Genomic DNA, 17500 nt, shown 5'->3' on the forward strand with positions numbered 1-17500 from the left:
TACTTGCGAATATCTTGATGCCACAAATTATACATCTTATTCGTTTAGCAATCTGCCATCATTTGTTAGAGAATGAATTTAGCAGTTTAACCCCAAGCGTCAGAAGGGGGATGTGCAAGGGGCGTTCGTTTGGAACAGCACGTAGACATCTCTGTTGCTGGACAAGAATATGTCGATTTTATTTTATTCCCCGGTGATGCTGTCTGTGTTTGGCAAGAGGATGACCCCACACAGCCGCTTATTTTCCAGAAAACGGGCAACTTCATACTGACAATGTTTTAATTTTAATAGAATCTGACAGCCACTACATATGTTTGCAGTGCACATTAATTCAGCCCCACTGTCCTATCAGGAACTAGGGAACATTGAGTCTCATTCATTCATTCATTCATTCATTCATTCATTCATTCATTCATTCATTCATTGAGTCATCTGCTATTCTCCGTTGTACATGCGATCACAGAGGCGCGACTATCTGTCTGACCTGGAATATAAATGTCAAGGACCGTTGTAGCTCGAGCATTTACAATCACAATCGTGGTCTCAGGAGTTCTCTCTCTCTCTCTCTCTCTCTCTCTCTCTCTCTCTCTCTCTCTCTCTCTCTCTCTCTCTCTCTCTCTCTCTCTCTCTCTCTCTCTCTCTCTCTCTCTGTCTCTTAATTGCTGTCTCTAAATCTCTGTCCAATCTAACAGTGTGTATAACAGCTATGTTCCCATATTACTACAGATACAATTCTGTGTACATTGTAGTAGGGAACAGCATTGGACTTTGCCTCACAGAAAGATCCACCCCCTTACTACGGTCTCTAGTCCTCACACTGACGCACAAAACAGAAGGTAGCATGTACCAACAGCCAACTGAAACTGAAGTAGGCCTTTCCCAGTGGCCTTTCCCTTGCTCTCTAGAGTTGTAAAGTCAACATTCAAATGTCTCATCCCAACCCTGTTTTTATTGACGACCTTTGAACTTCGGCTCCTGTTCGACCCCTGCAGAATGTGACCATGCGAGTGACCTTTTGGAGTTTGAACTCCAACCTTTGTTTTTGCAGTGAGCTGGGGATAAATGACCTTTACCGAGGGAAATGGTGTTGAGGTTTAATATAGACCCACTTGACCTCAAGATGCAGTTACATTGGTAATGTCAGTGTAGGTCGGGGCCTACTGTACTCTGCTGTAGCTAATGACACAGGATTTAACTTTTGCAGTGAGCACAGGGACTGGGACTGTCAGACCATTTATAGTCTCACTGATTGTTGGATACAGTAACATTAGATAATATGCGTGCCTATGTCACTTTAACACAGAGACTGTGTTTAGACAGAAACAGAACTTTATACATCTGCACATTACATACCATACTTAAGCTACCCTAACTGTGCATAGCTCATTAACTGTATATACCTCTAAACTACCGTACATTCCATACTGTACCCATCACTAACATTGTCATGTTTTTAATATCATGTTCTTATATCACTATTTGCACTTCTGGTTGGATGCTAAACTGCATTTCGTTGTCTGGTAGCCTACTTGTACTCTGCAATGACGAAGTTGAATCTAATCTAATCTAAAAATCAAAACACACACACTAGGCATTCAACATTTAGTGAGCGATGTGCCTCAACCTCGGTTATGACGCAGACAAAGTCAGCCGTACTTGTTCATCCCTCTATAATCCGTTTATAAACTGATGTTTCTCTCTATGGTTGCAGAGGTCGTGTGCGGTGCCCCTGCCATCTACCTGGACTTCGCCAGGTCCAAGCTGGACCAGAAGATTGGAGTGGCTGCCCAGAACTGCTACAAATGTGCCAAGGGAGCCTTCACTGGGGAGATCAGGTAAGGGGCCTATGTCTTGTCAGTGCTTGCTATACTGATATGAGACACAACAGATATAATACTAAAACAATGAGGGAGGAAATGATGTAATCAGAGCAGGAAAAAATCCAGAGATGTGTAGAACAGAATTTGGCCACATGTTGAATGTGCTTATGAATGCAGTAGGATTCTAAGTGTAAGCTTTTTGGGTTAGGTTAGACACAGCCTAGGCCTCAGAAATAAAATCGGTAACAATTAGTGCATGCCTCCCACTCATGTCTGTAAGTAGTCTAACAGACAACTGAACTAACATCATTTGTGTCTCCCGCCCCTCAGCCCTGCGATGATCAAGGATGTTGGCGTGCACTGGGTGATCCTCGGACACTCTGAGAGGCGCCACGTCTTCGGAGAGAGCGATGAGGTACGTCGGCTTTGTTTGATCTATCTGTAGCTGTTTACGACATAGGTTATTATCATAGCTTCTGTGATAACACTGGGCCCTATTAGAACTGGGTAATGGCAATAAGGAAATGGTCTTATACCTGATACTAATAAGGAGTGTGTCGCATCACACTCTACTTCCTGAATGCTCCTCGAACTGTGTTCAGATTGGATGTTTGTGTGTGTGTGTGTGTGCCCTGACAGCTCATTGGTCAGAAGACCGCTCACGCCCTGGAAAACGGTCTGGGTGTGATCGCCTGCATCGGAGAGAAGCTGGACGAGAGGGAGGCCGGCATCACCGAGAAGGTGGTCTTCGCACAGACCAAAGTCATCGCAGGTACTGGACCCGTCACTCACCTTACAGATACTTCCCCAAGTTGACTAGGGGTGATTTTATATTGTAGTGACCAGCGATTTTTTTATTTATTATTATTTACCAGGGACAGTGCACATTAATCAACAAATCAGTTTCCACATCAATGTAAATGCGCCAGAGTTAGCTCATGAGCTAATTTCCATCTGTAGTCCCTGAGCAGGCTATTACAAAATGAATGGTGTAGTGTCATTAAAAACATCAGCAAGCACAACAAAACGACACAACAGGCAATACACTACATGACACTACAAGACAAAGCAAGACAATACAAGATAAGCAGGCACAGCAGAATGACGCAACATTGCAATACAGTACAAAACGAGATAATACACAGATACATGACAAAGTGACCTCATGACAAAGTGACCTCTCTGCTGAGTGGATTCATACTGTTGGCACAGGGGCTGATGCACTAGTCATGATGACTAGTCAGGATGATGGCACAGAGTTTGGCTGTTAAAATGTTTCCCATTGATTTTATGACTGGGAAGAGAGTAGTACATAGCCTAACAGTCTTATGATGTTCTCTCTGTTTTGCAGACAACGTAAAGGACTGGAGCAAGGTTGTTCTGGCCTACGAGCCCGTGTGGGCTATCGGTACCGGCAAGACCGCATCCCCACAGCAGGTGAGTGTTAAACAGACCCGCCCAACCCCCCAACGGATCTGGCTTAACCAGCCTACTTTGATAAATGCTCCGATATTTACTACTTAATCGTTTTTTTGTTTGTCAAGGCAGTTGTAATTGATTTAGGATGACTAAATCACTACTTCTCTTCTAACAGGCCCAGGATGTTCACGATAAGCTGAGGGCTTGGGTGAAGGCCAACGTGTCGGAGGAAGTGGCCGCCGCTGTCAGGATAATCTATGGAGGTCAGTCTGACAGACACAGACATGCAGATACATCAGCTCCTCTACTTTACTTTACTTCACTGTAACTGTTGTTGACTTGTTCAGGACAAACCAGATGGTGGCAGGACATGTTTTGTCATTTCCTGAATTGAAACCATTCCCATTCCCATTTATTTCTTCATTATCATGCATGAAATAGTGCTCATTTGAAATTGCAGTGCATTGTGCTTGTCTTGGTGCATTGAAGCTCAGGGATGTAGAATTGAATCCTCTCTCTGTCTTCAGGTTCCGTGACAGGCGGCACCTGCAAGGAGCTGGGAGGCATGAAGGACGTCGATGGCTTCCTGGTGGGCGGAGCCGCCCTCAAGCCAGAGTTTGTTGACATCATCAACGCCAAGGTATAAAAAAGAAAAACCTGAAGCAGTGACCAGACCTGAGGCCTCCAACTCCATTCAGACGACCCCAAATCATCATCCTCAAAACTCGGCACTTAGAACCCTTCTCCCTTTCTTTTTTTATTCAAAGTATTTGTGTGATGTCATTCCCAACTGTTTTCTTTTTTGGTATTTTTGTTTTCCAAAGAAAACGGACAGATTGACCACCACATTGTACTGCACTGAAAAGTGGTAGTGCCACTGAGATGGGGTGTGTGTGTGTGTGCGTGTACTAACCTCCACACTAGTGTTGACTAAAGGGACTGCACGTGACAAAAAAAACCTTGCAATGGAAAAACCTACTACTGCCTTTTACTTCAGAGTTTAAGCACTTTTGTCTGTACAGTGTCACAGCTCTTGTCAATCAAGATTCACATGTCTTTTTAATATAGGTGGCTCTTTATGTTAATTATGATGTTCTGTTGCTTATCCCTTCCTGTAGAAGTGCATGATCCACTCTCTCATTGGATGTTTCCGCCAAGAGGGAGGTGTTCATTATATGTCAATCATGTTGTGTCATGAAAGAGGGGGGGAGGAGTAAACATTGTAATAAACGGTTGAGAGACTGGTTACATGTGTCCTGTTTTCATTCATCATGGTTATCGTGTCGCATCTTTCCTTCCTTACCATAATCCCTGAATTGATCACTGACCATACCAGTAAATTGGCACAAAGAATTATAATAAACCTACTTGATAATTCCTTAGTATATTTCAGCAGGGATTTCTGTCACAATCCTACACTTTCTAAAATAATTGTTTTGAGTTATAACACATGTGAATAGAATCATTTATTGGTCCCCATAAACAACAAAGTGTGATACATCATGTACCCCATTTATACAAATAAACGACACAGTTAAAAGAACAGTAGTGCCTGACATCCTGATACAGTGTGTACTGACTGGAGACAGAATCTCTTATTTCACTGGAGAGTTCCGGCACAAGACAATACTATGCAGTAGGGAGGGGAGGGGAGGGGGGGGGGGGGCATTTGCCTGCTATATTTAGCCAGACACTGAACTGAAACCACACAGCCACTCCTTGGCTACTCTGTATGTTATAGGATCTGGTTATCAGGGAAACAGCACAGCTAGCTTCTGGGTGGCGTGGATTACATTGGGTATTTAGGAAAGGGCGCTCACGTGTGTTAGCAACTCCAAAGGTCGCAGGGTTCCAGACTTGTGAGGAGCAATTCAAAATGTTGGCAGCAACTTGACATCTATAACATAAGCATTCACATATTGGTATTAAGCACTGCATATATTACGGCCACAAACCATACAGACGTGTGTGTGAGAGAGAGAGAGTGTGTGCCTGTAACATATGCACATGTCAGTATTCATGCCGCTTTATTTATGTGTGTGTGTGTGTGTGTGTGTGTGTGTGTGTGTGTCTCTCTCTGTCTCTGTGTAGTGTGTCTTTGTGTGTGCGTCGTGTGTCTATGCTGGCAGTATCAGTGCTGGGCTCTTACAGATCCATCTGAACATACTGTTGCAGGTCTCGTCTTTCCAGCTCCTCGCAGGGTTTGTCTCTCTGAGGGTCGACACACACTCTCTGTCTTCACTCACAGTCACAGCACTAGATTCACTCAGCCAGTAACTGGAGGGATTCAGAGACAGGTGTTGAGACAATGATTTTATACACAAGTATCTCGCACATACACATGCGCACACACACACGATTTGTCTCGATTTGAGCCAATGTATACATATGTTATGGTACATGTGGGAAAACTAGGGTTAGGGTTAGGATTAGGGTTAGGGTTAGACATGCCAGCATGTACCAAGTCGACGTAGCACCTAACCCTAACCCTAGTTTTCCCACATGTACCGTTTTCCCACATGTACCGTAACATATATATATACTGTATATCAGAGTGTGTGTTCATCCAGTGGTGTACCTACCCTGCACTAAGCTGGGTGCTGTTGACCCAGACCCAGACGCCCTGAGTCTCCTGGGCAGTCAGCCCGATCCAGTACCTCTGTGCCGGGCTGTGGTACTGAGGCGTGTGTTTTCTGATGAAGTCCTGGTGTCCCCCACACAGATAGAAATGTTAAAAGACGAATTCGAATGATGGGGGTGCTTGACTACAAAGATTGGATTCTACTTTATGGGAAGGTGGCACTAAAACTATGTAATTACACAATCATTATTATGGCGGGCACAATGTGGCAATTCAACTCCTCTCCTCTGGTAGATACTACCCTTTTTATATTATATGTAGCTAATCACTGCTGACTACCTACCTGGCATCTGTCTCTTTGACTATAACATTTCTCTGTATGGCGGGGAGACATCCTCACCTGTTCCTCCGGGCTGTCGATGATGACCAGGTCCCCACCCTGTTTGACACAGTCTACACGACTACTGCTCCAGCTCTTCCTCTCCGTGGAGAAGTAGTAACACTTGGAGGAGAATAGCTTCCAGCCTTTTAGACATGGACTGCAGACTCTCTCTGTGTAAGGGCAATGAAAATATAGAATGAAAATAACTACACTTGACCAATTGAGCCGGGGGGGGCAGTATTGAACGGCACTGGCTATTCCCATGGAGAGAAACAAATTCTAGAAAGATTTATGGGTATTTAACCCGATCACACGACTACTAACCTTCAGTGATGGGGTCTCTGATTGGACAGTGTCGGTCCACGGGTAGGAAATTGACCAGTTCTGTGAGCATCTTCTTGAGGGAGTTCCTCTCCCTCACTGTGGCGATGAGATCTTTGCTCACAATAGCTTTTTTCTCAGAGAGACTTATAAGATCTACAAGCAGTTTGTTTTTAGTCTCTAGACTCCTAACACACTCCGTCTCCAACTGGTCATGAGCTGCAGTGATGCTCAGGTGTTCTCTTTGTAACTGTTCTCTATCTAAAGTGAGACTTTGGTAGTCTCTCTGGAGTTGGTTGTTGGATGACGTTAGGTCTAAGTGGCGTCTTTCCAATTGTTGGTTGGACGTCAAGAGGTCTTTGTAACCTCTCTCTATTAGGGCGAGAGACGCGGCGTGGTCTCTGTGTTCACTCTGTAACTGGTGTTTGGATGCGATGAGGTTCATGTAGTCTCTCTCCAGTTGGTCCTTGGCCATGGTCATGTAGCTGTTCAGTTCCTGGAGCTCCACTTGAGTGGAGGTCAAGACACCGTTTTGGGTCTGGAGCTGGTCTTTGCCCGAGAGGACCGTGTCAAAGCTGTCCCTCAGAATCTGCAGTTCTGCTCTCAGGACCTTGCAACTGAGAGAGGCTGTGTAATCTGGTGGGATGGGGAAGGAGGAAGCACAAATAGATTAGACGACCAACATTAGAGATGAGTAAACTGATACTTTCATATTTTATAATTTTTTGAAAATGCTTCCCTCCTTCATCCCCTTCTTTGCCAGTTTTCTATGATATTGCTTTCATATCTCGAATAACTCTAATTATATATCTAATTAAATAATTATTACACTGGAAGAGTTCTAGTCCTCCAAGCTCTTTCTCCTGACTCTGTAGAAACTGGAAGCCCTTAACTTGTATTATTTTTATTTATTTTTTGTCTGTATGTTATTTTCTCTTTTTTGTTTTGTCATGTTTTGTTTTTATGTTTTTGATTTTGATTTTGTTTGTACAGTATGTCCTTACATTTTGTAAGTATTTTCTATAGAGTGTAAACTGTACGTTTTTACTTTTTAGAAATGCTGTATTCATAATTGTTGCTCTCCAAAAAACCCAATAAACAAAGTTTACAAAATAAAATAAAAAATATAAATAATTATCAAGGAAGGGGGGGGAGGCCGAAACGGTTCCACTCCACGCCAGCAGGGGGTGATAGTGCAACATGTAACGCTGTGCATGACACAACGAGAAATCGCATTCCCCTATACCTCTTACACTCTCAAAATGTCTAAAATACAGACTATACAGTCGTTTAGGGTGTTTCTCAACGAGAGATTGACCGCGGCGGCAGAGGAGATATTCGGGGTGGTTGAACAGACGATCAGCGGCTACCAGGAGGAGGTCTCCCGGGGGAAGGAGGAGGTCGAGCGGCTACGGAGGCTGCTGAGGATCCAACACACAGGTTGGGTCTGAAGACTGGCTGTGTTACTGCAACATAGGCCTTCTTTACTTAACAATCACTGTCAATAAAACATCAACTCATACACAAAAAGATATATCTACTATGTGTGTGAGAGAGAGAGAGACAGAGAGAGGCAGAGAGAGAGAGAGATAGAGAGAGACAGAGAGAGAGAGGCAGAGAGAGAGAGAGACAAAGAGAGAGGGAGAGAGAGAGAGAGGGAGAGAGAGAGAGACAGAGAGAGAGAGAGGGAGAGAGAGACAGAGACAGAGAGAGAGAGACAGAGAGAGAGAGGGAGAGACAAAGAGAGAGAGAGCGACAGAGAGAGAGGGAGAGGGAGAGAGAGGCAGAGAGAGCATTTGATTGATCTATTTCTTCCTCTCCTTCCCTCCAGATCAGCAGCATCTGACTCTCACTGACTCTCCTGTTCCTGAAGAGGTCTCTGTCCAACCTGAGCAGCAGCCCTGTGAGCAGGAGTGGGACCTCTTTGTGGATGAGTGGAACCCCAGTAGTGTGAGGCAGCAAGAGAACCACACAGAAACCACACAGATCAAGAAGGAGCAAGAGGAACTGTGGCTTGGTCAGTGTCCGCCGGTCGAAGAGCATCATCTTCAAGGACTATCGGAGTCGTCTGATACCAAAAAGATTGTACTAACTAACCCTGACTATGTGGAAAGTAGTAATGATCACCAGGCTCCGAATCATCGGCGTGACATAGGTGTCACTGTCTATGACCAGGAGGACCTCACTCAGCTCTCACATCTTTTCCAAACGAAACAACAAGGGGAAAGCAGAGACAAACCGTTCCATTGCCATTTTTGTGTCAAGTGTTTTAGCAATGGCTCTCATCTGACGGCGCATATGAGGATCCACACAGGAGAGAGACCGTATAGGTGTCCTCTGTGTAGGAAGAGCTTTGTCACGACGAGCGCGTTGAATAGGCATCAGACAATTCACTCCGAGGGAAAGCGGTACAGGTGTAATTATTGCGGCAAATGCTTCAAATGGATGGAGTCCCTCGGAAGGCACATGAGATGCATTCACAGGAGAGAGAATAGACCCATATGACAGACTACTGCCCTGTGTGTGTGGACAGGGCATTAAGCTGCCATGCAAAAGCTTTGACATGTTGCTTCTTCTTAAATGCTACCAAGTGTTGCTGTCATTTTATAAGATTTGACTGAATTACAGCTTGAACTTTACTTGTGTAAACCCACATAAAGAAAAATTGTAAACCCACATAAATGGAGAGCAGTTTGTGGTGGGTTTCTGATCAATGCTTTCCAGGCAAAATATCCTGTTCAAGACTTCTATTGGAAAATATCAAATAAAAACAGAGGAGAAACCATACTGTAGGTCAGATGTCCTGTATAGGAAGTGATTTGTCACATATATTAGGCATCAGACATTTCACTTGAGGATAATTGATGATTATGGCAACATGCTTCAAAGATGATGGATTCCTGAGCGAGGGCACATGTGGAGAATGCACAAGTGGTAGAAGAAGCCATGGCAAATATACTGTATTTCATAATACAAATATTGCAGTATTGTATACTGTAATCTAAATATGATACATATGGGAAATTGGTTTATTTCGTTTATGTCATTATATTAATATGGAGAATTGGTGAGATGTTATGTTCCTATCCATAACTACCATCTCTGAAATGTGTGCTTTCTTCCACCTGAAACATTGAGATTCAGGCCTAGTAGTAGGCTAGCCTACTATTTCATACATCCTCCTGAATGTGGAATAAATTACTGGAAACATTGTTGTGGAAGGGTCTTGCTTTCTTGCCCTGTCCTCTCCTCTGGCAATGTCGTAGATATACTGTGACCGGAGGTTAGCTGGCACCAGTGGCGTACCGCAAAATCCAGAGGCCCCCCCGCAAGGTGGCGGCGGGGGCCCTTTCGCAACGGAGGTTAAAAAAAAGTGTGTTTTTTAGAGTCCGATGCATTATTGACGTTGCGAAATTTCGCAATATGCACTCTACATTCTAAATGCTTGACTTAGCAAAAGGTACAAACAAGTGAGAGCAATGAGAGGGGGTGCTAGCAACCAATGTTAGGGGGCCCCCTAGTGGCTGGGGCCCCCCCGCGGTGCGTTGCTTGCGGGCCCGTCCGCTACGCCACTGGCTGGCACACAATTATCTGATTAAAGAAATGCAGTTGTAAAGGAAAAAATGCCATGGACAGGACACTGGTGCCTTGGACTAGCTGCTTAAAATGTCCAACTTGAAGGGGCTGGAGGAGTTACTATCAGTAATTAATATTACCTGCTGAAGAGATATTTTGGGAAATTAAAAAAATAAAAGAAAAAAGAAAACAGACAGACTAGGGTTACCAGGAAGACATTTCTTGGTCTAAAAGAGAACGACTGTCTTCGGAGTGAGCTGAAATTATAAAGAGCCCAGTAGCCAGTTTGTAAACCTCCAGTTCTCACGGATACATTATTATCTAACGTCCGTTTGTTTTATCCGTACTATTTGTAATCGTTTTGATTCCTTTATTCCCACCCTGACCCATCCAGACCCCTTGGATATTAACCTCATTGTGGAGGAGGATGTCCCCCCCCCCCCTGCACGGTAGTTAGTTACTGTAATAAGGCGAGAAGTAGTAGGCATATGTTTTGAGACATTTGAGTTCATTCAGAAAGTGTTTTTTAATCTAATAATCTTAATATACTGATGAGAAGCTGAAGCAAGCTTTAGAAAAACACACTGTTGATGGGGGACCTTGTTCTATTGTCATGTGTGCTGTGTACTGACACTCAGACAGTATAGAAACAGAATACATAGTTTATAAGTAATCATAAGTGCAATATTGAAATACAACTGTGAACATTTCAAACCTGCAAACTGCGACACTTTAAATGAATGTGCAATAATACCATGTGCAATATGACAACCCTCGGGTACATAAGGTTCAGAGATAGGAAGTGTTAGGATATTTATAGCATAGCATAGAGTACAGCACAGTGTTTTATTTGTATAGTATAGTAGTATACTATAGTGGATAGTGTATATAGCCTTTATTTATGTAAACCAGCTCTTTTCCCCTCTTGTTTTTAGTAATTCTTTTTTTTTCCCAAGCACCAGGGGAGCCCCCCCTCCCAAATTTCGTTGTATGGTACCTGTACTGTATTAATGACAATAAAGACCATTCGTTCATTCATTCAAGTGTTAAGAGCCCCCCTCACATCTATCCTCTGGCAGTGTATGTTGCATGATAAGATCCAGATAAGATCCTTCCAAGTTGTGAACATTAGCTTGCAATTGCCATTGCCATTCTTTCATACTTTTGGTCTGATTAAATGAATGTGAAAAAGGCAATAAAAAACATCTATACATCAATGCCTATACAATGTTAATGAAGAGACCATTTACTGTAGGAGGAGTACTCACTGTGGACACACAGGACTACGATGGTGGTGGTCAGCAGCAGGAGAGCACACAGCAGCCCCAGATAGGCTGCAGCCTGTTTGTGTGGAGGAGAACTTAAGCCAGAACTCTTTCCACCAGCCCCTGCAAGATCCCATTCACATTACACAGTGAAAACAATGATATATCTAAAGGAGCGTATGTGTTACGGTACATGTGGGAATACGGTACATGTGGGAAAACTAGGGTTAGGGTTAGGGGTAGGGTTAGGGTTAAGGTTAGGGTTAGGGTTAGGATTAGGGTTAGACATGCCAGCATGTACCAAGTCGACCTAGCACCTAACCCTAACCCTAGTTTTCCCACATGTACCGTATTCCCACATGTACCGTAACATATGTATAAGAGATTTCATCCTAACCTGTTTTTAGAATTCATAAGCATACAACTTCAGAGGACACACCATTTGCCTTGATGTGCAGGGCATTTATTTGTGCTGAGGGAATTCTTCCAGTTAACGGGGATATAATCAGCAAATCTACTCACAGTAGATGTACTGTATATATGTTACGGTACATGTGGGAATACGGTACATGTGGGAAAACTAGGGTTAGGTTTAGGTGCTACGTCGACTTGGTACATGATGGCATGTCTAACCCTAACCCTAACCTTAACCCTAACCCTAACCCTAGTTTTCCCACATGTACCGTAACATATCTAACAATTATAATCAATGTGATTACTTACTTACAGTATTATAAGTAGTCCCTTCTCTCTATCCTACCACTCTAACCAGAGATCAGGGTGAACCAGTTAAGAGGTTGAGAATGAGTAATCAATCATACCCATAATCTTACCACTGGGAAGTCGTTCCTGGATACAGCTAGTAGCAGTTATTGAGGATATGAGGTTTTGGTGTGTGATGGAGATGACGTTTGTCTCGTCTGATGATTCCCTCCCTCCCGAGGTCTCTCCAGACGTGTCCAGGTCCATGTTAACAGCCTCTAGTCTCTCCAGTCACTTTAGTCTTCTGGTCATTGAGGTTTGGCCTCTGGGTGTGAAGAAGAAGAAGATCAGCTGCTCCAGGAGGACATTGTAGGCCTAAGTTGATCAGAAAACACATAAAAAAGCAAAACATGTCAACACGGCATCATAGCCTTCATCAGGGTGCTTCTGTTGGTGTGTCTGTCTAGTTACAGCGTGCTGGTCACTGGGTCCCTGTAGGGCTGGGCTCTGTCTGGGTGCAGCCTTGTAGAGTTAACACTGATGGATGGCCTTTAGACACAAAGGTCCCGCTTGTGTGTCTGTATGTGTTCCTTGTTTAATGTGTTGGAGCGAACACGTGAGTGTGAGTATGTGTTCTTAATTGAATTGAATGAATGAATGAATGAATGGTCTTTATTGTCATTAATACAGTACAGGTACCATACAACGACATTTAGGAGGGGGGGGCTCCCCTGCGGTGCTTGGAAAAAGACTAAAAACAAGAGGGCCAAGGGTAAAATAAAAAAGGGAAAAGAGCTGGTTTACATAAATAAAGGCTATGTACACTATCTACTATACTATACTACTATACTATACAATAAATAATAAATAATTACATGGAGGTGGGTTGGATTTGTGCATCTGCATATTTCTTAGCTTGTGTGCGTGCCCTAACCCTAACCCTGTGTGTGTGTGTGTGTGTGTGTGTGTGTGTGTGTGTGCGTGCGTGCGTGCGTGCATGCCTGTGTGTGTGTGTGTGTGTGCACGTGCGTGCGTGTCTGTGTATGCATGAATGTGTAGGGGGGGTTCATCTTTGAATCTGCACAGGAGTGGTTATTAGATTGCAGTGACCTTGCACCCCCCCCCCACGTAACTGACAGTAAAGAGACTGTACAAGATGAGCCTAAGAGCATAAACAAGCTGTCCCACATTGGTGAGTCCTGTGACACCAATTAACATATAATAAAGAGTGTCTGTCAGTCTATGGCTGCATGTGAGCACAGAAATAGAGCACTCAGAACAGACATGGCAACTGCTGCCTGATTTCAAATCCCACAAAATAATATAATTTAAAGAGATTGGCAATAGCTACACTAGTACAACACAGTAGCAAAACACAGAATCGACCCAATCGGCTCTTCCTCTGACGTCGAGGAGCCATTTTCTCACATGAATGTACTGATTCTATGCAACCTATATCTTTGTCTTTGACTTGCCCCCTTCATTCACCCTGGTGAAGGACAGATGGAGGGTTCTAAGAATATCTCCCTGATGTGATGTAATCAGAAGGGAATGTCAGAATCGTCCTGGTAGAAGCTGCTGGTAGAATGTTGACACTCTCAGTCAAGGTGACTTTAAAGGGGACACAACCTACTTACCATGAAATATGGAAGCTTAAGATGAGGGCAGGAGGAAGCTAATGTGGGGATTCTTTATTATGACACTGACATATCCTGTAGTGTAAACTTTTTTTTTTTTTTTTACAAATAGCAAAGGCTTGTGGGTAGAAGGGGGCACAGGGTGTCTCAAATCCCTCTTTCCTTTATTATTATGTAGTAGTCACAGCATGACACTTTGCTGTCACATCACTGATATAGCGATGTCCACTGATTCTTATCATCATAGGACCTTTTTAAACAATTTAAACAACTGAAATGTACCCAACTCCTGAGAACAGTGGACATTAGACATTGTCGGGGGGTAGGATTGAGTTGCCCCTACCAATGATATTTTTTGTGTGCTTTCCCTATGAACATGGAACATGGAAGTTCAATTTTAGGAGAGCACTGCTGTTTTGATCCTAGATCAGTGCATAACCAGAACAATATTGCAGCATTGAGGAACCAGATTCACTGGTTCATATTCAGCTGATGTTAAGGAGGGATATGGACTGGACACGGCTCCGACACACGGACAGCCCTGAGCTCCTAACAGCACCAGTAAATCATACTCTTACAGCTCCGCCTTTATTTCTTTTTCATTTTTTTCCTTTTCTTTTACAGTATGGTATGGAATGCTGGCTCCGCAGGGCGGGGGGGCGCGCACTGGAGCCACACGTCTCTCGTGTCTCACACTCATCCCATGTGTCTTCTATTAGCCACACTCACACACAGAGGGAGAGAGAGAGAGAGAGAGACAGAGACAGAGAGAAGAGAGAGAAAAGAAAGAGAAGGATAGAGGGGGGGAGGGAGAAACAAAAAGAGGGAGTAAGAAAGAAAGAAGAGTGAGGGAGAGGAGAAAGGAATTTGATATGCTTTGTGTGACTTTTATAAAAAACAAAGAGAATGCTCTGCATGTGTGCATGACTGTGTGTGTGTGTGTGTGTGTGTGTGTGTGTGTGTGTGTGTGTGAGAAAGCATACTGTACGCACATGAACTCTGCTGAGGCTTTAGCAAAAAAAGATGTAATTTATTTTCAGATTTTTTTTCCTTCATTTGCATCTCTTGTTTCACAGGGGAAATTTTCAAAAATAAAGAAAACTAAAAAATAAACCGCCATACCATGAAAAAGTAAAAAAATAATAAAAAATAATATGTATATATAATTATATAATTATCAACAAACAAACAACATTAATAATAATAATAATAATAATAATAACAATACTATCAATCATAAACATAATGTGACACTAAAATCCTTGGTCTCATGCATACTCATATAGCACCCCTCAATTACGAAAGAGAAGGCGAATTACTAAAAATAGAACAAATAGTTCCACCAGTTTGAGAATAAGCGCCTAGCTACATGCAATGACATAAAAGAGAGCCTCATGTACACATTCGTTCTGGCATATGGTATTTTACACATACTTTACTGCACTATATTGCTGCCCCCACCTAATATACAGAGCACAATACAAAACTGACTGGAGTTCAACAACATACGCTCGAAAAAGCGCCAGAGTCTGGATCTAGGATATGGATAACGACTAACACAAGGACTGTGTGCAACGTTTTCACTCCTCCTCCCCCCACCCTCTCCCTTTTTTTCAGTCTTTATAAGTTCATTTTTTCCTATGATACGATATGTGTCCAGTCCATGTTTTTCCTTTCGAGTCTTCCTTCATGGTTTTCAGTGCTTTTCGTTTTCTTTGTTTGTTTTATTCTTCATTTGCACACTTTTCTGCACACGTCCTCTTCTCGTCATCCGTGGACTTGGTCATCCCCCTCTCCTTTTCCTCCCTCACAGGGTCTTGTCACTCTCTTTCTTCAAGTGACTGAAAAAGAGGGGCCAGAGAAGAAACAGTGAGTATGAGAATATGTGACACGTTCTAATGCTTTGGTCCTCATATCAGCAACCAATCAACATGTTCAGACTTTACTTTTGAAACACGGAACTACAGTTCAACGTTGTTGAGAATCACAACACAAACTCACTAGTCAAGACAAAATACTGCAACGACGCAATGGATTCGGTGAGTAATCCCCCACTGCTACCTAGTCAATTATAACACTACTTGACATTGTTAGCAGGCTCACAAAACAAGCTGTGTTAGTTGACTAGCGATGTGTCATTGATTTCCGACAACGCGGAAATGTATTCACGTTTTTTTCGAAAGAACAATCGTATCGTTACATCGGATCCCGACATGAGGACCAAAGCATTAGAATGTGTCATAAATGTAGTGCTGGACTCTCTCTCTTTCTCTTGCACACACAGACACTCACACACACACAGCCCCACCTGTAGTACTCGTCCTGGGTGAGGGAGTGGTGGTGATGGTGGTGGATCCACTGCTGTTCCAGGGCCAGTCTCTGGATCTGCAGCTCTGCGCTCTGGGCCTGCTGCATGGCCTGGAGCTGGTGAGCCGCTGACATGGGACCAGTCAGAGAGGAGGGCTGGGGCAGCTCACGGAACGGAGCGCCTAACACAGGGTGAGGAGAGGGGGGGGGGGGGGGGGAGGGAGAGGGTGGGAGGGGGGAGAGAGAGAGAGAGGGAGAGAGAGAGAGAGAGGGAGAGGGAGAGGGAGAGGGAGGGAGAGAGAGCGAGAGAGAGGGAGAGAGAGGGAGAGAGAGAGAGAGAGGGAGAGGGAGAGAGGGAGAGAGAGAGAGAGAGAGAGAGAGGGAGAGAGAGAGAGGGAGAGAGAGAGAGAGAGGGAGAGAGAGAGCAGGGGGGGCATGGGGGAGGAAAGCAGGGGAGAAAGATGGAAGATGGTCAATGAAAAAGTACTTTAGCTGTGAAAGACCCAAAGCGTTTGGGCATAACAGCCTTGGCCCAGATACGCTTCATCATCAGCCTTCCTCACCGAAGAGCTGTTGGCGTAGCACCTCGCTTTCAGTGAGGGGGTGTGCCAGGATGGGGGTGCCCAGCGTGGCCCCTGGGTAGGGCAGGCGGGCCAGAGGAGACCCCGACGCCAACGGGTCCATCAGGGGATGAACCCCGCCCGCCGCTGGGGGCCAATGATGTAAGATGAAATACAGAAGATATTTAATAAGAGTCACAGCATCAACTTCAGTTATAAAACAAATAGGATTAACTACTTGGGGATCCCTGTTACAGGGTATATACAGGAATCTTGAGGTTAATTTCAATACCTTTCTAAGACTTTTTAAAGACCAAGTTGTCAATATTTTTCCAGACCTCACCGCCACTTGGAGCTGTAACCGTTGACATCAGTGACACCTTTAACTTAACAGTTTGAGTTCGCAATAGACTAGACCACGATCACAACACAATTTCCGGTTCATCTTTGTTTTTTTATAAAACTAATAAATTCACGAACTTTTACAAAAAGTTTTTAGGACTCAAACTCTTTGGACAGAGTCTAATTCAGAAAAATACCTACAAAATTCAAGACCTCATAAAATCGGGATAAGACTTTTTAATACTTATTAAGGGTCTTGATTTTCCCAAAATTGATTTATCAACTTGTAATACTTTTCAAGACACTGCGGATACCCTGTAAGAGGGCATCCATTTTAGTTTTTTTATGAAATGTTTGGGTTTGTTTCTGATTGGGTCAGTGTAATATTCATCATGTCTCGATAAGACGCCTGGGGAAGAGTGTATGTACATTGTGGGGGAACAGTGAGCATGGTAGTATTCCAACATAAACAAAATGAATAAAATGGACTCAGTCAGTCAGTGCCTCTTGAGTACAGTCGTGCCTCGTCGTTGTTTTGAATCAGTGGACCAATCGGGTCCACCCCGCACTGAACTGTGGAATGAAGGA

At 43.7% G+C, this 17500-nt stretch overlaps 2 protein-coding genes across 2 annotated transcripts in view; one reads left to right on the top strand and one right to left on the bottom strand.

Annotated features, from left to right (window-relative positions):
- Nucleotides 1–4485, top strand: part of tpi1b (triosephosphate isomerase 1b) — a 5096-nt gene extending 611 nt beyond the window's left edge. The window contains exons 2-7 of the mRNA XM_080540449.1: nucleotides 1712–1835; nucleotides 2151–2235; nucleotides 2460–2592; nucleotides 3172–3257; nucleotides 3415–3502; nucleotides 3767–4485. Coding sequence (XP_080396575.1) covers nucleotides 1712–1835; nucleotides 2151–2235; nucleotides 2460–2592; nucleotides 3172–3257; nucleotides 3415–3502; nucleotides 3767–3885 — 635 coding nt within the window. The 3' untranslated portion in view covers nucleotides 3886–4485. The remainder of the gene's footprint in view (nucleotides 1–1711; nucleotides 1836–2150; nucleotides 2236–2459; nucleotides 2593–3171; nucleotides 3258–3414; nucleotides 3503–3766) is intronic.
- An 11025-nt stretch (nucleotides 4486–15510) lies between these two features.
- Nucleotides 15511–17500, bottom strand: part of atn1 (atrophin 1) — a gene marked incomplete at both ends in the record, with an annotated part of 10155 nt that continues 8165 nt past the window's right edge. The window contains 3 exon segments of the mRNA XM_080540714.1: nucleotides 15511–15544; nucleotides 16012–16192; nucleotides 16574–16717. Of these exon segments, the coding sequence (XP_080396840.1) occupies nucleotides 15511–15544; nucleotides 16012–16192; nucleotides 16574–16717 (359 nt within the window).

Source organism: Nansenia antarctica (genome assembly GCF_963989245.1).
Source record: "Nansenia antarctica genome assembly, chromosome: 10".
Classification (NCBI taxonomy): domain Eukaryota; kingdom Metazoa; phylum Chordata; class Actinopteri; order Argentiniformes; family Microstomatidae; genus Nansenia; species Nansenia antarctica.